At 38.7% G+C, this 23,201-nt stretch overlaps 1 protein-coding gene and 1 long non-coding RNA gene across 2 annotated transcripts in view; one reads left to right on the top strand and one right to left on the bottom strand.

Annotated features, from left to right (window-relative positions):
- Positions 1-1,599: 1,599 nt before the first annotated feature.
- Positions 1,600-22,369, top strand: cspg4ba (chondroitin sulfate proteoglycan 4ba). The gene is made up of 10 exons (XM_047819059.1): positions 1,600-1,834; positions 6,190-6,359; positions 6,936-10,490; positions 10,592-11,065; positions 12,356-12,532; positions 15,547-15,745; positions 16,282-16,413; positions 18,115-18,287; positions 19,618-19,798; positions 19,965-22,369. The coding sequence occupies exons 1-10, from the start codon at positions 1,777-1,779 to the stop codon at positions 21,995-21,997; spliced, it is 7,152 nt and encodes a 2,383-aa protein (XP_047675015.1). The 5' UTR covers positions 1,600-1,776; the 3' UTR covers positions 21,998-22,369.
- Positions 15,396-23,201, bottom strand: part of LOC113653412 — a 41,768-nt gene continuing 33,962 nt past the window's right edge. Inside the window, exons 3-4 of the long non-coding RNA XR_003443077.2 lie at positions 16,250-16,422; positions 15,396-15,949 (exon numbers count right to left, since the gene is read on the bottom strand). This is a non-coding gene — a long non-coding RNA (uncharacterized LOC113653412). The remainder of the gene's footprint in view (positions 15,950-16,249; positions 16,423-23,201) is intronic.

Raw genomic sequence — 23,201 nt, 5'->3', positions numbered from 1 at the left:
TGTACCTTGTTAATGTGTTCATCTTAAACTGGACATGTGGTGTTAAATCTGTTTTACAGGCTGAAGTAGAATGTTGTTCTGAAAGTCACAGCGTTGATTGATTTTGCAATGTATTGTAATGAATTAAATGGCCGGGTGCAATTCTAGTTCATTTATCCAGTCTATTCATTACTAATACATTATTAATTTATTACATTCTCTAAATGTAGCTTTTAGTTGTGAAAATCATTGTGATTGGATAGAAAACAGGGGATGGTGTGTGAGAGCAGGGGGTTAGGGGTCCAGGAGGCTGGTTTAAGATGTGATGAGGGTCCAGTAGTCCAAAAAGGTTGAGAAACACTGCTGTAAATCATTAGATTCATAAAATGAATGTGAAATCAACAAAAACTGATTGGGAATTGACTTTAATACTTGCACAGAAACACTCTTATCATGTTGCATTTGGTATTTTAATGAAATACAACATTACAATGCTACTATTTAGCAGTAGATTATTAACTATTCATTGCTTCTGAGTGGAAATGTATAGAAACATTGAAACAAACTTTTGGTGATTTCAAAAACAAACAAACAAATATGTCATTTGAAACGGTCAAGAAAATGATTATGAAAAACACACCTTTTATTTATTTTATTTTTATTTCCTCAGTATTTCGAGGCATTTTGTATAGATGCAGTGGTGCCTGGTTTGTGCAACAGCTACAAAGCCTACGTTTAAAACAGATGCAAACCGTGTAGTGCACTTTTATTAGGTGTCGGAAGTGGTCTAGTAATTTCGGATACAGTGTGCAGTGTGCACTTTTGTGTGCAGTGATGTAGTGATGTGGGATGCAGCCCTGTAGTGATGTAGTGATTTGGGAGTGTGCAGTGATGTAGTGATTTAGGATACAGCCCTGCAGTGCACTTTTGTGTGCAGTGATGTAGTGATTTTGGATACAGTCCTGTAGTGCACTTTTGTGATGTAGTGATTTGGAAAACAGCCCTGCAGTGTTTTGTGTGCAGTGATGTAGGGATTTCGGATACAGTCCTGTAGTGCACTTTTGTAATGTAGTGATTTGGTATACAGTCCCGACACCCTGTAGTACACTTTTGTGTGCAGTAATGTAGATTTGGTATATAGTCCCATAGTTCACTATTGTGTGCAGTGATGTAGTGATTTGGTATACAGTCCCATAGTTCACTATTGCGTGCAGTAATGTAGATTTGGTATACAGTCCCATAGTTCACTATTGTGTGCAGTGATGTAGTGATTTGGTATACAGTCCCATAGTTCACTATTGTGTGCAGTGATGTAGTGATTTGACACCCTGTAATACACTATTGTGTGCAGTGATGTAGTGATTTGGTATACAGTCCCATAGTTCACTATTGTGTGCAGTGATGTAGTGATTTGGTATACTGTCCCATAGTTCACTATTGTGTGCAGTGATGTAGTGATTTGACGCCCTGTAATACACTATTGTGTGCAGTGATGTAGTGATTTGACACCCTGTAGTACACTTTTGTGTGCAGTGATGTAGTGATTTGGGATACAGTCCCATAGTGCACTATTGTGTGCAGTAGTGTAGTGATTTGGGACACAGCCCTGTAGTGCAGGGGAGCTGGAGTGGGCGGAGCCACATGGAGAATGTGGAGACTTAAGTTTGGTTAAAGGGGTTAAAGAAATGCAGAAACGCGTTTGAGTCGTCCTTTAATATTTGCAGTAAGTACGACTGAATAAAATGGCTCGTCTTGTGGAGTTTTGTGTTGAACCGGAATAAAATCAAGGCAGATAAAATGAAGACTTTACTTTCTTACGGGTTGCTGCTGTTTTTTGTCGGAGTGGCTCGAGGAGGTGAGATTTCTCCAAACTTTCTTTAAATACACAAAGAATACAGATACGATATTTAAACAAATAACTTCCTTACATGTAGCTGATTAAATAAACCCCCATTGTTTTGCTCGGGTTTCCCAAATACCCACTTTTACACTTTTTTTACGTGTTTTTCCTCTTTTCTTTTTTTTACCCCTCACTCGTTAGTTACTTGCCAGAGGTGAGTTTAAATTCAGCGTGCTGTGTAAGAGATCAAAGCTCGGTATGATAACGATACATCACGATACGATACATCACGATATTATACATCACGATATGATACATGATCCATCACGACACAATACATCACGATATGATACACAATACATGATAATAATATTAATAATGACTTAAAAGAATTGTTCTTAGATATTAATTACTTATTCTTAATTGCTTAATTGCTAAATCTATAGTGCTAAATCTATAGTGCTTTTAAGGTATTACAGTTTTCAGCTTAATTCTATGTAAACACACGTAAATACCAAAAACACAATTGTTTTTAAAGTTCTCTTTATTTGGTACAAACTCAATTTAAAAGTCAATGCAGTGTAACTGAAATAATCAATGACGGTTCCATTGTGACATAACATTTTTTAACATGCCCTTTTAGTGAAAAATTTATTTATTTCTAACTGTAGGTATTTCATCATTTCTGTCATCAGAGCAGAACGAGTGGATATTTTCTTTTCCTATCAAGTAATATCAGCCTTCACAAACATGAATTTTAAAATGATTTCTTCTAATCAGAAAACATAAAATCCAGTTTTCTCAAAACTCAGAATGGAAAAAACTTTCAATAGAAGACTTAAGGTCACTTGCTGAATCAGTAATTGTTAAAAGTACTACTACTGAATAATAATGACTTAAAATAATTGTTCTTAGCTATAAATTGCTTATTCTTTCTACAAAGTAGATATCATTTTGTAAAGTACTCCTGAACATGTAATTATTCTCATGTCATGTTACCTAGAAACTTCATTCCCTGTACCATAGACAGACACATACATAGACAGACACATAGACAGACGCACACACAGACACATAGACAGACGCACACACAGACACATAGACAGACAGACAGACAGACAGGCACACATAGACAGACAGACAGGCACACATAGACAGACAGACAGGCACACATAGACAGACAGACACACACACATAGACAGACAGACAGGCACACATAGACAGACAGACAGACAGACAGGCACACATAGACAGACAGACAGACAGACAGGCACACATAGACAGACAGACAGACAGGCACACATAGACAGACAGACAGACAGACAGGCACACATAGACAGACAGACAGACAGGCACACATAGACAGACAGACAGACAGGCACACATAGACAGACAGACAGACAGGCACACATAGACAGACAGACAGACACACATAGACAGACAGACAGACAGGCACACATAGACAGACAGGCACACATAGACAGACAGACACACATAGACAGACAGACACACATAGACAGACAGGCACACATAGACAGACAGGCACACATAGACAGACAGGCACACATAGACAGACAGGCAGACAGACAGGCAGACAGACAGACAGGCAGACAGACAGACAGGCACACAGACAGACAGGCAGACAGACAGGCACACAGACAGACAGGCACACAGACAGACAGGCACACAGACAGACAGACCGACACATAGACAGACAGACCGACACATAGAAATTTACCCATTGTCATAAAAATTAAAGTTACACCATTACCTCTGACTAAACTGCTGTACAGAAAACATCACATCAACAGTTTTTAGTCTGTTTATGTGGAGTGTTTGGTATTTGAATCACTGTGACCACAGTTATATGAACTATCAGAGTCACAGAATATTGATCAATAGCTTCTGACCAATCAGAATCGAGTATTCAGTATTCAGCATGTACTTCTTTGGTACATCTTAGTAACTTGTTAATGATATAATATGCTATATATTATACTGAGGGAAAGGAAAAGTTATCCCCAAACAGTCTGATCTCAGAACACCACATCAATCTAATGAATGTTGTCAGTAATGTGAAAGAAGTCCCTGTGATCATCGTTTTTTTGTTTGAGCTCCATCGTTTTTTTGTTCTTACATAATTACATGCCTCGTGTCAACCAGTAACGTTAGATTTGGTTAAGTGTGGATTTCGTTCACATATTTCACATGCCTTACCTACAGCTGGATGTACACTGTGTCTGATGGAAGGCCTGATCTCAGGTGTGCTGATGTGACATGCCTGTATTCGGCAGGACTGATGTTTCCTACACATCTGTTTTTTTTTGTTTTTTTTTATTATTATGATTATTTTTATTTTAAGGCAGAAAAATTTATTCTTGCATTCCATATGTTCTATAGCCAAGGAATTGTTTCAGTATTTTTCAGTATTTGACAAGACTTTTGGAAAGCATACGCGGTACAGTCTCATGAATTCTCTATGACAGCTTATGGTGGATGTACACAGCATCATGGTGCTAAAGTAGACGCTACATGAATCTGACCCATTAATCACAGCTTTTCAGGAGAGTCTAAACACTGAGGTCACACATTTGTTGAGAGGTTGATTAGAGTGCAAACACAGGACCGAGATTACAGGGCTATGCAGAACAGCTGCGACTGAAGGCCTTTCTGTGGCCAGGCTTTTATTTTCGTGGCAGCATGGTGTTGGGTCGCAGCATGCCAGAGCATGCACAAGTATATGATAGTGTTTTATAGGCAGTACCATGCATATCACAGCTTTCCTTGCAATTCTAAAAACTCATGATTTGATTAAAAATATAAATATAAAATTTCCCATTGAAATGCTATTTACTTGGGTAAATAGACCGTTTATAAGGCTGCATGGATGGCTGGAAAGGGAGGGAGGGAGGGATGAATTGATGGACAATTTTCAAAGAATTCAACAAAACTATAGTGTTGTGCAATTTGTGAGTCTGTGTCTAAAAAGCTTTTAAGGTATAGCATTTTTCAGCCTAATTCTATGTTTAACATCTGTAACATGTAAATACCAAAAGCACAATTGATTTTATGTTCTCTTTTATTTAATTTTTCTTTTTCAAAATTTGGTACAAAGTGTGGTTCAACATGAAACGCAGACCTTCTTTGATAATTTTTGTGTCTTCAAGTGAAATGAGCAATGTAAAGATAGGTTCAATTGAAAAGTCTAAAGATTAGAAAACTGTAAAAATGAAACTCAATTTAAAAGTCAATGCAGTGTAACTGAAATAATCAATGACTGTTCCAGTGTGGCATAAAATCTTTGAACATTCCCTTTCAGTGAAAAATGTATATAATTCTAACTGGATGTATTTCATCATTTCTGTCATCAGAGCAGAATAAGTATATATTTTCTTGTCCAATTAAGTAATATCAGTCTTCGCAAACACAAATTTTATTCGCAAACACAAATTATTTCTTCCACTCAGAAAACATAAAATCCAGTTTGCTCAAAATAGAACTTAAAATAGAAGACTTAAGGTCACTAATTGTTCACAATATACAAGTATATAATACTTCCGCTTTTATATTCAGCATTATATTTCGTAAATACACTTGACTGATTTGAGAGACGGCTCGTGTAGTTTTATCCAACTTGAATGCATTCCTTTTTTTTCAGTAACAGTGTTATTTAGTAGTAGCCCAATCTCAATGTGTTGTGTGTTCTGCAATGCCTTTCTGCTCACCATGACTGTATAGATTGCTTATTTGAGTTACTGTAGCTTGCCTGTTGTATCAAACCAGACCCTTAATTCTCTCAACACCACAGAACTGCCATTTTTTGACACGTTTAATTTTCCACACCATGCTGTGTAAGCTCAGGAGATCACTGGCTAATTTCCCTCCTTCATTCTGATGTTTGATATGAAGCTTTTAACATGTTTCTGCAGGATTCTATGCTTTGCACTGCTGAGGCATGATTGGCTAATCACACTTAAGTGATTATTAATTACGTTTGCATCTCTGAAAAGATCACCAGGTTTACAGATTGATCTACTGACTAATTTAATAAAAAGGTTTTGCAGGAACATTATTATTGACTGACCCAACGACTGCTGTTACGCATTCATTATGAGTAAATAATAATAATAAAATAAATAAATAATAAAGCTGGCTGTGCTTTTTCTTCTCTGTTTAGGAAAATGTTTTGTAATTTCTTGTTTGTGCTAATTAAACATTACCTACATGTGCAGTAGATAAAATGCAGTATATAAAATATTCCCTTGAAATGTCATCTGTATTTCAGTGTCACTGTATATCCATGACAAATTATTGTAATAGTATTACTTTGACTGTTTATCGTATGTCTCTAATACTCTCCATTCTCTCAGCTTCCTTTTATGGCGATGGATTTGTGCAGTTAAAGGTGAAAGATTCGACTCACTCCTCAATCAACTCGCTCCACATCCGCTTCCGCACATCTAGTCAGAGAGGTGTGCTCTTCCTGGCTGCAGGGCAAACTGATTATCTGCTGCTGGAACTCAGCTCTGGCAGACTGCAGGCAAGTTATGAACATGTCTGTCACCATAATGAGCATGTTATACATTGTGTGTGAGGCTCACTATGCTAAAATACTAAAATACAAACAACAGGTCCTTTCAGCTCATCAATCAGTCCAGCTGCGGAAATAAAACACACATGGTATGCAGGATTTAAGCTCAGTGTGATGATGGAAAGTGTACTGCAGATTTGAAAGTACATAATACTTGTACATAATATATAGATAGTAAATAATAAAACATGACCGTGTGATTTAGTCAAACGTTTCTTCACATTATAGTTCATACATTTAATGTAGAATGTCTGTGATAAAACTCTTTTAATCCTTTGCTCTACAAGTTAATAAGGCAGGTTTAAAATCACAGCTTATCGTGCTACGCAGAAACCGAAGACGTGATGACTTTCCTATGGTGGCAAACACACTGATTGTTCCAAAACTCATAAAATAATAAATGTATATAAATGTATACATATACAGTATAAATGTATATTAAATATTGTGTTTGGTTGGTGAGTAAAACAAATCTATAATTACCTATAAGTATAATCAAAAATGAACTTTGATTTTCATCCATAGGCAAAGTTGGATCTTGGTTCTGGCGAGCAGATTCTACACTCCGACAAAGGGAACCCACTGAACGACTTGGCTTGGCACACAGTAGATCTTATTCATGACCAATTTAACGTAAACCTAACTGTGGACAAGCATTTCCAGACCAGCCAGACACTTTTTGGCTCACAGCAACAACTGGATATAAGCGATGGTTTATATATTGGTGGTACAGGAGGTTTGGATAAGGTCTATCTCCCTAATGATCTCACCGGCTTCCGTGGTTGCCTTGATGAAGTGCTGTTTAATCAGAACAACCTCATGTCATCACTTAGACCATACTCTGGCTTAAAGAATGTCTATGAGGTTTCTCTTGGATGCAGTCCACAGTTCTTTGCTAATGAAGAGGACGCAATCAGCTTTTTCAGTTCCAGGGCATACATCTCCCTTCCTCCTTGGTCCACACAGCGAGAGTGGACTCTTGAATGCTCGGTACATACATCAGCTCAAGAGGGAATCATTATGTACAATTCTGCTCGAGAAGGGGGCTTTGTTGCCATGGAGATTCACAACGGCTTACTTGTCGCTGTGGTGGGCAGAGACGGGATGAGAATGGAGCTGCGCTCTCTTACTTTTATCAACGACAGGAAGTGGCACTATGTTAAGTTTTACCTCACTTCTAAAAGCTTGCAGCTGACCATCGATGGAGAGACTGTGAAGTCTGGCATCAAATCCAGATCAAAACCCTTGCATTTGAAAGGTTTCCTTTTCCTCGGTGGTGTAGATGATGGCACACGCTCTGAAGTCAGAAAGTTTGGCCTGTCATCAGTGGCAGGAAAGCGCATTAAAGGTGGCTCTTTCAAAGGATGTTTTAGAGATATTAAGGTCAATGGTATTTTAACAGGTCTCCCGAATGCTTTGGTAACCAAAGACGTCTCAGTTGGCTGTGAACCAGAAAAGGAACCTCAGGTTAGCACCACTGATGGGAGTCTGGTTTTTGAATCTGTCACTCAGTTACCGTCTATAGATATGTCCACGCTTGCAAAGGGTCTGGTTGCCGGACATGGGCAAAATTTTTTGCAGCTTAGGGACCTTGTTGTACCTGAGGGCGGTCGTGCAACATTGGAATCAAAACACATCAAAGTGAACCTGGATTTCAAGAAGCTCGGCATCCGTCAGTCGCAGATCATGTTTAGAATCGAAGAGCAGCCGGTGCACGGTCAGATAAGGTTTGATGTGGACCAGGAGCAAGAAGGGAATACGTTCAGTATGTTGGATCTGTGGCATGGCAGAGTCATGTACATCCATGGAGGTTCTGAAGATCCTCATGACTACTTCATGTTCTCCATCTTCTCCAGTAGCAGAAAAGTGACACCAAGCTACCTCAAAGCAGAGAGGTTGTACAGATTCAACGTGACAGTAACACCAACCAATGATGCCCCTGAATTGAGTTTGCCTGAGGGAAATCTATTTGTTCTTCTTGAGAACTCTAGGAAGAGATTAACCACTGATGTGTTGAAAGCCACAGATGTAGATAGCAGCTCCACCGACTTGGTCTACTCTGTATTGGGAAGTCTTAATGCTGATGCCGGATTTTTGGAAACTGAAGATAACCCTGGTCAGGCAGTCAATTCATTCCCTCATTCAGCTCTGGAAGCTGGAAAAATCAACTATGCACACACCGGAGTAAAGAACTCAAGGATAGTGTTAAGGGTTAGTGATGGAGAGAAGATAAGCAACACGGTGGTGCTACGAATTATGGCAGTTAAATTGGAATACAGCCTTTCAAATAACACTGGGGTGGAGGTCACTCAAGGAGAATCGTCTCTAATAAACAATACACGGTTAGCAATTCAGACAAATGCAGTAAGACAAGCTGTAGACATCCGTTACGACGTCGTTGAGCCGCCACGGTTTGGAGAACTACAGAAACTTCATTCAAATGGAGAATGGAAGTTCACCGATTCTTTTTCTCAACGCATTCTGGAGAAAGATCGTCTGAGATACCTCAGCACCTTTAAGGATATTCAGACCGCTAATGTACCCGATAACTTCAAGTGTAAGGTCACGATCGCATCAAAGGCAACAAAGGAACTGGTGTTTAATATAAAGACCAAATGGATACATTATACATTGGAGAGAAATGAAGTACTCAAAATGGACAAAATCAGGATAGTTCCAATTGATTCAGAGCATCTCTATGCAAGGACACACGGCGTGGATCTAACCGAAGATCAGATTTATTTCAAGCTTCTGTCTTCCCCAAAGAAAGGGTTGATTTTGCTGAACAATAAAAAGTTAAGTGCTAATTCTACATTTAGCCAAATGAACATCACTAACATGGAAGTGGAGTATCAACTGATCGATAGACCCTACGAGAACACAAGTGACAAGTTTGAATTTCAAGTGTTCAGCAAGCATTCTCATTCACCTAGTCATGTATTCAGGATAAATATCAGAGCAGATATCAACAGCGTTTACATAAAAAACAACGGACTTTCAATTTCTGAAGGTGAAAGCAAACTTATTACCAACAGTGAACTGTTTGCTGAGACTCTGAGCACTAAAGAAATCTACTACACACTCACAGAGATGCCAAAACATGGCAAACTAGCGCGCATCAATCTGTCCAACTCAACCAAGCAATATGACAATCTGGTGTCTTTCACCAACCAGGATATTATAGAAGAGCGCCTCATGTACGTCCACGACGACAGTGAAACAACTCACGATCAGTTCAGATTTACAGCCTCGACAAGTCAGCTGCTAAAGGGTCTTATCAGTGAAGAGTCGGGCTCCAAAGACGGTGTCTTCAACATCACTATACAGTTAGTGAATGATGAGAAGCCTGTTCGAATTGTAGACAAAGTGTTCCATGTCGTCAAAAACGGACAAAGGCTGTTGACGCTGGATGACTTGTGCTACCATGATGCAGACTCGGACTTCAGTGACGGGCAGCTAGTTTATACTCGCCGCGGGATCCCTATAGGTGATCTAGTGCTTGTCAATGACACATCTCATAAACTCTACCAGTTCCACCAAGAGGACCTGGAACAGAAGCAAGTGTTGTTTGTTCATCGTGGGATCAACTCTGGCCGCTTCGTGCTTTTCGTATCAGATGGCAAGCACTACATTTCAACGTTGTTGGATATCAGCGCTCAGGAACCATACCTAAAGGTTGCCAACAATACTGGTTTGTTGGTCCAAAAAGGTCAGACCAGAACATTCAGCATTGCTAATTTTAGTGTGGTTACAAACATGGATATCAGAGAAGACCGCGAAATCACTTTTAAGATCCATGACGCCCCAAAACATGGTGCCTTGTTCATAAAAGACCAGAGAATCGACTCTTTTACGCAGTATGAACTAAAGAATGCTTTGTTGTCATATCGCCACGATGGCAGCAAAAATTTGGCTGATTTTTTCACGGTCATCGTCAAAGCAAAAGGGTTGCATGTGGAAGCCAGGATCAGTGTAAAAGTTTACTTAGAAAGCCACCAAAAGCCACCTGTCTTACACAACAACAAAATCTTAGTGGTGGACGAAGGAAAGCCGGTGAAGATTGAACGTAGTAAACTTGAGGTAAACGATTCTTAATGGATTTAATCATTCTATTTCTCCAAATAATTTAATACTTTGATATTAAAGTACAGTTATTTTTTTGTTTTGTGTTTATTTTCCAGGTTACTCATGAAGCAAATTTGCCCAGTGAAATAATCTTCACCGTTATAGTTTCTCCAGGTTACGGATATCTGCGACGATTTCATAACAGTAAAGAACAGTTCCAGGGGATTGAGCAGGACCCTTTATTGACCTTTACACAGCAAGAAATCAACAGTGGGAATATTCAGTATGTCCAGATAACGCCCGAACGGATGAACGACTCCTTCGTTCTGGAAGCCAGCAACGGGGTAACAGAACTGAGTGGCATCATGATGTCTGTAGATATCATTCCTCACTACATACCTATGGAAGTTTCCAATATAACACTGAAAGAAGGAGCATCCAAAGCTCTAACAGAAGACATCATACGAGTTACCAGTCCGCATTTCTCTGGGCTCCACTTTGTGTACTACGTGTCAGACGGACCGATGCATGGACGCATCGAGAACTCTCGTTTCCCAGGCACTCCAACAACATATTTTACCAGAAAACAGGCGAGTACTTTGTATTAGATGTAAATTTACAAGACATCAGGTTAGTGTGATGCAGCCCAACATGAAGCACAATGACTGTAAGCCAAAAAACGTCTTTTATACCACAGCAATTTGCCAATGATTACCATTTGATATAACCGCAGCTGTAAACAGTTGTACATTCACTTTGTCTTGAAGTTAAAAAGACAGAAATAATGCAGCTTTATTATCAGGTTAAGTTTAATCTCCTCTGTCCTGAAGACTTTCCCATGACCCAAAAAATAAAGTTAATTTATTTATAAATAAATAAATTATTACAAGTAATTATTAACTATTTTTTCCCCCAAAGGCCAAAAAATTAATTTGTGCCTGTTTTGAATATCCATGTTCTGCTTTGAACGTCTTTGTCGTGTGATATTCACATCGGTGCTTAATAGCTAGTTTGTAAGTAGACACTCTGGGCTTTAAGAATTTGCCTATTAGGGACAATATTCTTTGTAGGAACAAAAACTGAAAACAGTTAGTTTTTTGTTCCACACAACTGTTTCTATCTTCAAAATAATCAGTGATATCGAACCCATTTCTGCTGAGATGCCCCAAGTGCTTGTTCATAAGCATCTAAAATATGAAGGTGTTATCATCAACTTCTAAAATTGTATGTAACACATGTCTCACGTCGAGTCCTGACTCATTTTATATCAGATTCTGAGAGAAAATAATACGTTTAGTTAAAAATTATTAAAAAAAAATGTTGCTTTTCATTCCACAAACAGAAACCTTAACCATATCATCGATGATTAGACTTTATGATAATCAGCAAAATTATTTCTTATATACTGTATGTATATTTATCCTCTTGGGTTATGTGGCTCATTCACCATATGAGTCTCTGTGTAAAAAGCTGTTGGTCAAGAAAAGACACCATATTACAATGTGGCCATTAATATAATTCTGTGATTAGTGCAAACTTCTGTCAGAGCTGCTGTTATATAATACAAAACATCTACTGACCAATCAGAACTGAGAATTCAAAAGAGCTGTGGTTAAATACAGAAGATTACACTGGAATTAATCATTCATCAAAGACAAGAACATAGTAAAGAATCAGACTAGTTTAATATCACCAAGCTTTACCTGTTTCAAACGACAGAGCTGTTACTGAATATTACTAAATGAGTTACACATTCTCTACTTGTAATAGCGTCTTCCTCATAACTGCAACATGACGTTATCCGTTCCAGCTACTACATATTCAGTCACTACACTAGAGTATAACACATCTTTTGTTTTGTCTTTTCTACACTGGTCCAGGTGGAGCAGGAGTTTATCTACTATGTCCACGACAACTCAGAGACATTCCAGGACTACTTCACTGTTATAGCCAATGCCACGGATCTCCGAAAACACAGCACTCCCAGGACATTGTATGTCCAAGTCACACCAGTCAATGACAAACCTCCGGTTATAACGGCCAACAAAGCGCTCAGGGTGGGTGCACTTTACATGAATACATGCCTTTGGGTTCAGATCTGATTAGAAGGAGGGTTTGGACACTAGAGAGCATGAAGTTTTTGATAAATCTGTATCTTTTCTGTAAGGTTGTAGTAGCCCAGGCTCGAATGTAGAGTTCCCAAGCTGTTGTATTTAAGTTACTTTGTACCAAAGCCTTCATTTCAGCACTGAACATCTGCATAGAGTCTAACTATAGAGACTGGCTCTAATTTGATGGGCACCAGAAGGCCTGTACAGCTCTCTGTCTTAAATGCTTTGGATTCCTCCTGCCTTAGATAGCCATTTGCTTTGAAATGAAAGGATTAGCATGCTAAAGGATTAACAGAATTTGGACAAAACATCACAGGAGGCAGACCTGTCGATTGTGTTAAATTACTCACTGTCTGGACAGTAACAAGAACGTTGGTCTGCTTAAGAGACTAGATTGTTTCATTCTATGGTCATTGTTTTGGTGTCTTTGAGAGCTCAAGTTCTTGTGAATACTTTAGACAGCCAAAAGGGGGCACTCTGTAAAAACATTTAAAGTTTCATTTGCCCATGAAGACAAACACTGGTATTGTTTGCTCACAACCAAAACTTTTATTAGATTACATACACCTGCAGTTTAACATCAGCAATGCATATATAAAGATCATTTATGGCTGCCTGAGACAGAAAATATACAGTAATAGATACAGAGAAACTGTATAAATGAATAAAGTATATATTAAAGAGGTCACTGGATTTAGTACCGTTACAAATCTGCAGATAAAGGTAAAGTTGACCTAATCTTTATCAGCTTTATCAGTCATTTTTTCCACATTAGTCAGAGGTTTCCTCTTGTCTTTTCAATCTGGCAGACCACAAGATCACAGGATGTTGTGGCTTCCTTAAAGCAAAGACTTCAGACAGTTTCACCGATTTGTGCAAGTTGCTTAATCATTATGTCCACTCATTATGTGACACGGAAAATCTGCCTACGGATTGGAAATCTTTCTCCGAGTAATTGACGCAATCTATCGACTGTCATAAAACTAGAGATTTATGGAAGACTTCAATATACAGTGGTTGCTTTACTGTCATATTTTATATGTACACACCAGTGCAAAAAAAAACTGCTGAATCATCGTTGAATACGTAATAAAATAAAAGATTATGTTTGTGTGCTGGTGTAGGAAACGCTGGTATAATACAGGGAGGTGTGATGTAGCTAGACTCAAAGCAGGGCTACTGTTACCACATCGAGGTGGATTATTTTGCTTTAATGGTTTTCGTCCATTAAACCACAGGACAGTTGAATGCACCAATCTGATTGGTCAGATTTTCCTATAATGGGTGTTATTTGTTATTGGGTATTATTTATTATTATTTAGTAAGTACCTGCTGTAACATGACAGACAGACAGATACTTTATTGATCCTGGAGGAAATTTCCCAACCTCCAAACCACCCTCTTGCCCAAACCACCCTCTTGCACAAACCACCCTCTTGCCCTTGCTCTTAAGCTATTAAAATGTAAGTGTTTTTGTAGTAACAGCTTGTACACAGGGGCTTGTACGGTGGACGCTTTACATAATCTATTCTAAGATCGGTAATACACAGATGTAAACACGTGTGTGTGTGTGTGTGTGTGTGTGTGTGAGAGAGAGGGGGGGGGGACACTGATGTTTATTGCAGCTATAACAAGTGAAAATAGGAACTTGTCTCTCAGATGTTCCACGACATTAAATCTAACTATAAAACTATAAAAGTTCACATGTGTGATGTGTCGGTCATTAATAAAGAAACCATCAGCACCGGTGGCAAATCAGTGTGCTAGAAACAAAAGAACACACTCCACCCCATCCTGGTACACAAAAATAATGCTTTCACCAGCTTTTTCCTCAGAGCTACCAATTGGATTTGGCATTTTGAGGTGTTTTCTTTGAGACCGTAGTGTGATTTTTCTCAGTGTGCACATACGGCCATTCTTCATTGACCTTGAGACCTCATAGTGAGATTGAGATGACCCTGACTATAGGGTGCTAATTGAAGTACTTAGAAAAGCAAACACGGGCCACTTGTGTAATCAGGAATCTGAGAGCGATGTGTGTTGCTTTGGGTGACAGACATGGTGCAGTCTGGTAATAATTAGACAGTGACATGGTTTTTGCTTTGGCTCTGTGAGGTGGCACACCAGATATGAATTAAACTATGACTGAGCTTTTAATTCAAATGCAGAAGTGCAAAGCCAAACCAGCAAAACATGTCACTGTTCAGTAAATAAACTGCTGGGTACTTTATCAGGCCATTAGGTATAAACCTTTGATTTGTTTGCTGTTTGTCTTGTTTGATTCGCCAGAATTTATGTGTATTAGTTATCTAATATTATTATTTATTATATTCTTGTATGTTTTTTTTTGTCATTTTTTTATGATTTTGTTCAAAATAATAGTTATGAATATATTGAAAAAAAATTATAATTATAAGTAACAAACTAATAGCTTAATATAATTGCGAATCTAATTTTATATTATTATTAACATCATGTAATTAATTTATCATAAAAATATATAAATAGTATATAATATATAATATAATATAAGTAGCTAGGTTTTTTATTTTAATAATACTGCTACTACTGCTTATTATTATTATTATTATTATTATTATGTTTAGTAAATCTAGCAAATTATAGATTTTTAGATTTTTTAGAGATCATACATGTAAATATTTTTAATTTTCATTCCTTTTGTTGGCAGCTGCTTTGCTAATGTTTGAACACATACTGAGGGAAAGATCTTAATCGTCAAGGTTTACCAAATGATTAAACAGGCTCTGTTTGTCTGATGCAATTCTTAGAAAATGAACTAAAGCCTAGACCCATAGCTATTTAGTTTAATCGTTCTCCTGATCGTATCGGCAGCCATTTATTATCATGGTATTAAGATTAGCTTTTAAGCTCTATTTCTCAGCATACGATGGTATCAGTCCACTGAATGATCGCACTGTATCTCTGTCCATTTGAACCAGGTTTGGGTCAGCTCCATAACAGAGATCACTCCTGAAGATCTGCATGCGGAGGATGACGATACAGCTCCAGAGCAGCTACATTACCTCATCACTCAACCCAGTAACGGGCACCTGGCTCTGAAAAGTGCTCCCATTAGACCAGTCATGAACTTCACTCAGGCTCACATAGATCAGGGACAACTACTGTTCGTGCACAGTGGTAAGATGATCCATCACCCAAATGTTCTTTCGTGTCGTAAAAGCAGAAAGGTAAGGTGGAAAAACAGGAGGTGATCCTGTATCTTGGTCATGAAGCAGCCACCATGATGCTCCTCAAACCCAGAGTGTCTGATTGTAAAGGGTTGAATCTCTATTTGAAGTCATGCAAACAGTTTCTAGAGAGATGAAGATGTCTGAAGAAGTTCTGAAAATAAGGCACAGTGGTGACGTGTCAGATTCGTGAAAAAAAAACACCCAATAAACAACAAACTAGAAATAGTTTCAAGCTCAAACCTGCACCATTTTACAGATTTTTACGGTACCTATAGCATTTATGGGTTTTTACGTTTTTTTTTTTTTTTTTTTAATATATATAAAATAACTTACCAATCCATCCTGTATTTCCTTCAGGACCAATAGAAAACTTCAGAGGAACCTGTTATTAATTTCACACTGCAAATGAAAGCCGTAAATTCTCTATCCCTGTGGTACCGTGCACGCTTACCCATGTCGAGTCTGCTTCATTGTCCTCTCCAGGAGCCACGGCTGGAGGGTTTAACTTCCAGGTGAATGATGGCGTGAACTTTGCTCCGAGGCAGATATTCAGCGTAACGGCTCGTACGCTTGTCGTCCATATGGAAAGGAGCGGCCCGCTCAAGGTGTTTCCAGGTAATTTTGCTATTGCACAAACATTAAGCACAGAGTAATCTCTGAGCAAACAGAAAATCATTTACATTTTGCTTTATATAATCCGAGAACAAGTTTTGTCTTATATCTTAATATGAGCTTCCTATCAGCTATGACCACAAACACTCTGTGTAATAGCTTGTTTAATAGCCTGTAACCTATGTAGCAAGGATTTGTGCTTAGCACAACACATCTATTGGTAAACATGTTATGTTGAAAAGGCCCCAGACTTGATTTAGTAACTCTTAGTAATATGCTGGATTTAAAACCCAGCTCTAAAAACAGCTGCCTACTAACTGTTGTGTCTGGGGCAGTATGTAAAACAGCTGGTGTGCCTGTTTTCTGTCCTGTAAATGTGCATTCGCAGTCATTTTTTTTTTTGGCACATTCAGCAGGGGTTTTTAGGCAACAATCGGTGCCAGATACATCTCATCTACAGTCAGTACTCAGTACAAATCCACCCATGTGCTTTGAGCAGGAAAAAAAATTTGTTAAGAAATATGGCAGAGGAACAAAAGACATGTCAGGAGAGACGAGGTGAACTGGAAAGCTTTACATACTGACTAGGTGATAAAGAGGTAAAAAGGTGTTGATAAGTAAAGAGAGCAAAGAGACAGACAAGTTATTATTATATTTAAAGCTACATAAATTAATAAACGAGATAGGAAATACATCATTCATGCAAACCTTTTGAACCGATATAGTTAAAAAAAAGAATTTAATACATTAACATAGACAGTTTTATCACTTTTTTTCATATAATGGTGAAGGAAAATTTATGAAACTTAACACGCTTGTGTCTTAAGGGTACACAAACCTTAGCGCACGACTCTACTTTATTGCTTTGTTAGGGGAAAAAAACCCACAAGGTCTATCTGATTTGAGACGTTCACCTTTTTCTCTGTTCGCCGTCTGATAGAATGGCTTGTTGCTATGGAAACCAGTTTCCCCAAGTTTTTATTGGTTTCTGTCTATACGCATAAAACACATCATCAGTACCTTTGAATTGTTGTTGTTTTTTTTTTTCATTCTGCTGAAACAGTAAGTGCTCTGTGCTGTAAGTGACAGGGGTAATAATAAAATAAATGAACAATCGTATTAAAATGGCACGGAACTTTCCGTGATGTCTGTTAACCGCAATCGATGAGGAAGTATTTATCCTGATCACGTGCGAAGCTATACGGTGGAATAAATGTTCTTTCTTTTCCTTTCATATTCAAATGAGCGCTGATTGCCTCAGCCAAGTTTATTACATGTATACAGTATACAGAAAAAGGGAACACAGTGATGAAAGGATCGCTGGTTCTTGATTGTAAATGGGTGTATTTCAGTAGAGCTCTTATCATTGGGCTTGGTTTATTACTGTAATCGTGTTAAAGACAGAAACAAAACCTAAAAGAACTTCTTTCCAAGTTGTTTCTTTTCCTGTGAATGCCATCTAAAGAACAAAGCCTTAATTAAGTTGAAGATTTAAGTCGGTTAGTCATCTGTTGCTCAGAAGCACCGATTGTATAAAAGGTGTTGCCACAAAAAAAAGCAAACGCATTCAGCCATCAAAGCATCCAAGTACACAATAACATGGTAATGTTTATAGCAAGTGCCAGGCGTTTGCTCTCGCTTTGACTGTGTTTTTTAACAGCTGGAGTTCATCTGGGGTAACGTTTAGCCTTGTTTTCAATCCAGGCGCTTCATCCTCCATTTCAAAAGAGGTCCTCAGTGCAGCAACCAACGACAATGAAGGCAATTCAAACCGCACCATTGTTTTCACCATTGTTAAGCCCCCGAAATTTGGAAAGCTGGTGACTGTGCAGGCAGACAGTTCTATTACTGAGATTTCTTCCTTCACACAGGAAATGGTGAGTGCTGGAAAACCTCAGAATTCATTTGCATGAAAGGTGGAAGCGGATCAATTATTTATTTATCTCCATTCTGCGAACGCGTGTTGCTGAAAGTCTACGTATTATTATGTCGTACGTCTTCTAATGATCGCTGTGGTTTGGGGGTTGGGAGGAGTCAGATTTCAGATTTTATTTTTATTATATTTTATTCTTTTATCTTCGTGCCAGTTAGTCGAGTCAAGGGTTAAACAGTAAGCTTTTCTAACAATCATTCGATTAAGGAATACTCGATGCAGTACATGAAACAACATTCCTTCAGGACCCTGGTGTTATATAAAGTCACAGAGCTACATAAAACAACACAGAATTAAGGGCTAAAAAGTCAAATGCACCTATTCACATGAATTGCAGGACATAAGATGGTGCAAGACAAATTACAGTGTAAACAGACAGCACAATACACCATAACAGGGATACATAAAAAAAAGGCATGCCATATTAGGCCATTAAAGCCATTATACCAGTACCTTCACTCACTCATTCAGTATTTATTACAAAACTGCCGCAGTGACGGTGACGTCAGACTGAAATCAGAAATCACTCAGTAGTGAGTGCCCTGAAAACCACATCCTGTGACCCAGCAATGAATCAACACTATTTTTGGAACAATTGTAATGTTTCAAGTTACCTAGCAAACGACACCATAATAACTTTTGTACTGATACTTATCAAAGCGGAGATGGGGGACTCGAGTTATATGACTTGACTCGAGTCAGACTTAAGTCGCAAATGTGAGACTTGCTTGACAAATATAAAAAAAAAGACTCGACTTGACTTTGACTTGACATTCATGACTTGAGACTTACTTGTGATTTGCACATGTGTGACTTACTCCCACCTCTGTACCAAAGAGGTGTGATGTCGGAACAGGAGCAAACATCAGAGATACCGAACCAGTCACATCTGGTTGCAGTGAGCAATGGAAAAAAACACCAATGTCCAAAATAAAATGTCTTCTCCTGGAAAGTACCATGATAAAATTAGTTTTTGCATATGAAATACCAAAATAAAGTGTGTTGAACAACATTAAACAGCAATATTTTATTTATATTTATAAATGCGATTGCTTCAGTGTCCATTCAAGTACAGGAAAAGTACATTTTTAGCTAAACAAAACCCTGGTACTTGAGTGGAGGTGGTATGCATCGGTTGTACCTGGGATATAAATGTATCTAACAAACCAGGCAAGATGATTTTGCTCAAAATGACTTTGCCAAATAGTGTACTAAATGGTGAACAATTTCAACAAATTCAAACACAGCTGCTGTAATAAATGTGTTCATTCCAGGTCGATGAAGGTAAAGTGGCATATGAACAAACTGTGGACGCTGTCGGATGGGCAGCCTCAGACAAGTTCACGTTCACGGTGTCATCACCTCCTGCAAGCCTCGAGGCTCAGACCTTTGATATCGACATCTCTTACGAAAATGCAGGGCCTGAAAGAAACACGCTTCTTCTTAAAAACACAGGTATGATTCCATTAAGTGATTTCCCACTTAGACTACACTAAACAGACCACACCTAACCAGTCATCCTAGCAATTTATTACGCAAGGTCAGTGTTGTCCAGTTCGTAATATTCCACAGGTGTTTTGTAAAACGTTTTGGGATTTCTCAACTTTGTTTTGTATTTCAGGAGGTGTGGTAATAGAAGGAGACAAAGTCATCATTGACAAAACAATGCTGGATGCATCAAATCTCCTCACCAAACAGCCAGAGTCTCGTCGCAACTCCTACGATGTCTGGTACCAGGTCAAGTCTTTACCTCAGCACGGTGTCATCGTTGTGGGTGAACGGAATCTTACAAAGGAAAAGCCCTATTTCTCTCAGTTTATTCTGAACAAATACGGAATAACCTACCAGCACGACAACTCCGAGACCATACGAGACCGCTTTGTCTTCAACGCTTTCCTTAACCTGAAGAGCAAACCTGCACAGCGTCCTGAGGATGACCGTGAAGTGGTAGAGGAAACGTTTAACATTACGGTCACTCCAGTGAATGATCAGCCACCTGTCCTAAAAACCAAAGCTCCAAGCCTCAAAGTTGTTCAGGGAGACACTGTAGCTCTCGGACCCAGCAACCTGAATGTAGAAGACCTTGACAACTCTCCAGATGATATCCAGTACTCTGTGATCAGCAGACCTAGCAACGGCTTCCTTTCTCTCGCTGGAAGTCTAAACATTTCTGTGGATAGCTTTTCTCAAGCCCAGATAAACAAGGGTGAAGTATTCTTTATCCAAGATGGCAGCCCTGCTTCTGGGGTGTTCTATTTCAGTGTCACCGATGGTCATCATCGGCCAGTCTACAAACTTTTCAACCTAGAGGTGTTGAAGATCGCCATTTCAATTGTCAATAAAACAGATTTGATATTGGAGCAGGGGCAAACAACAGTGGTGCTCAACCAGTCACACCTGGCTGCAGAGACTAATGGAAAAAACACTACTGTCCAATATAAAATAACTGCTCCTCCTAACTATGGTAAACTGCTCTTGGACAACGAAGATGTTACCCTTTTTAATCAGGATGATTTGCAAGCACACAGATTAAGTTACCATATGGTCAATCTCGCATCCTCTCATGATAACTTTGAGTTCACCGCCTTCACCTCGGAGGCAAACCTGACTGACCAGATAGTTAACATAACAGTTAAGCCTTTAATTAGGTACGCAGAAGGTGTAAAGTTCTCAAATGGAATCCGCGTTAAGCTCAAGGCGGTCTTTCTCAACGTCTCTGAACTTGCTCTGATTAGTGGTAGCGATCCATTGTTCGAAATTCTGTCCCCACCAATGTATGGCAAGATTTTAAAGGCTGGCACGGAGAAAAAAACAGAACCTACAAATACATTTTTCTTTAGTGAATTACAGCAGGAAAAACTTACCATCGAATTAAAGGCCAATCTAACCGAAGTTCAAGAGGTGAAAGACTCATTACGATTTGTCCTAAAAGCTGGCAAACTTCAACCTGCAAACGGGGAGTTCGTCTTTAGCATCGTGCCATATGACCCTGCTCTCATGACAATGACGACAGCTATCTCATTGTACCCAAGTACTACTGCTTCACCCAGCCAAACCACAGCTATGTTCTCTCTTCTCATTTCCAAATCTCCATTAATTCGGCCATCAGACCTGGTCACCAAGGCATTGCCAAAGTTCAAGGGCCGTAATCGCTGGGGTAACTCGAACCTCAATGAATCACATGCCACAACTAGGTTTAAACCAACATATAGTCAGGAAATTGTTCCAGTTAGGAACCAACCAGTGAGGGTTGAGTCAGTGTCTGAGAGTAGCTCCTCTTCCAACCCCATGCTCATCATCCTCCCACTGCTTGCTCTTCTGCTTGTGGTCATTGTGGTCATATTGGCTTTACTACTGAGGCGAAAGCAGCAGAAAAAGAAAAAACATATGAATGGTTCCTTTGCTTCTAAGTCCTGCCCTGATAGTAGATACTTTCAAGGACATCCACAGAGGACTGCAACTGTTCCTTTAGTAACTGTAACCCCTCTCAGCCCAAGCAACCCTGGTAGTCCTGCTCTGATGAGACCCCAGACAGGAAACCCTGCCTGTGGGCAGTCTCTGACTCTGTGCTCCTTTGGCAACATGGATCTTGACGCCACTCAGTTTTGCAGGACCACAAACCCCACATTGCAGCACAATCAGTACTGGGTGTGAGCCAAAACCTTGTGCACAAAGATTAGATCCATCACAGTGTTTTTTTAATTGAAGCTATTTCACTAGTTGTCTGAATCTTTTAGCAAGATTGTGGAATTTAGTGTTGAAGCAAGAGGGAAGATAAGACAACAGCCAATTTACTTGTTTGTTGCTGTAGCCCATTCACAGTTGTGCTGCTTGGATCAGCGCTAAATCTAATGATGGTAGATATAACCGCTCTGGTTCATTTGCACTCTGCTTTAATCTACTTTTAAGGAAACTATTAAACAAGCCAAATGAAACAAAATGAAACAATTCATTTAAACTTGCAGACAGAAGCCACCAACCTCCATAACGAGATGCGTTGTAATTAACGATATATATATATAATATATATATATATATATATATATATATATATATATATATATATATATATATATATATATATATATATATATATATATATATAATATTTTAAACTTTTGAAGAGTATTTTAAAGTGTAAACCAGCTCTATGTGAGCAGTGGTATTGAGGAACCTTAATAAAGGAGAACTCTTAAAACAAGACTACAGTAGACTGGACTGGCGTTCTGGGTGGCTTCTGCTTTCTGCTAAGGAAAACAGACCACCTCACTAAAAAAAGACCATGTGTAGGAGTTGCGTTAGGGAGGTGGTGGGGGAGAAAATGTCATGAGCAAAAGCAAGAAAGGGGAATTACCAGGAAATTAGCTAGCAGGAGGTTGAGATCCATTTCTGTATATTAAGCACTTTTTTTTTAAATCATAATTTCTACTAGATTTTCTGGTGTTTAGTGTGTTTGCTTATTAGTCTTTCAGGCCAGAAATGTAGCGGGAGTTTTTTTTTTTTTTTTTTTTGTATACTTTTTAAAAGAAAGTCGACATTTGACTGTCTTTGCAAAAGTTTTGGAAATGTTGGAGATACAAAAACAGACCTGTGAACTCTTACTCTTAAACCTTACAAAGTTTTCAGTCTTGCTACATTTTAGATCTGAAAAGTTTATTATTGTCCTGGTATCGAAAAGAACGTGAATCTATATTTAAAAAAAGATATGCATATGAGAGGTTGTCTTGGTTTTTTGAGGAAACTTCTATGGTTTAGTGGGTTAGTCTATGACGGTATTCTAATGGGGAATATAACGGATGTCATTTATGAGAAATGATGTCTTGACTTCCTTTCCTGTAAGCAAGACTGGGTGTAGTTA

This window comes from Tachysurus fulvidraco, chromosome 9, assembly GCF_022655615.1.
Source record: "Tachysurus fulvidraco isolate hzauxx_2018 chromosome 9, HZAU_PFXX_2.0, whole genome shotgun sequence".
Lineage (NCBI taxonomy): Eukaryota > Metazoa > Chordata > Actinopteri > Siluriformes > Bagridae > Tachysurus > Tachysurus fulvidraco.
The sequence above is the reverse complement of the archived record's forward strand: the minus strand, read 5'-3'. Positions and strand labels throughout refer to the sequence as shown.

Coding starts and splice junctions, on each gene's coding strand:
- cspg4ba (XM_047819059.1), top strand. CDS start 1,777: ATGAAGACTTTACTTTCTTACGGGTTGCTGCTGTTTTTTGTCGGAGTG. Junction 10,491..10,591: donor TTGAACGTAGTAAACTTGAG/GTAAACGATTCT, acceptor TTTATTTTCCAG/GTTACTCATGAAGCAAATTT. Junction 19,799..19,964: donor GCTTCTTCTTAAAAACACAG/GTATGATTCCAT, acceptor TTTGTATTTCAG/GAGGTGTGGTAATAGAAGGA.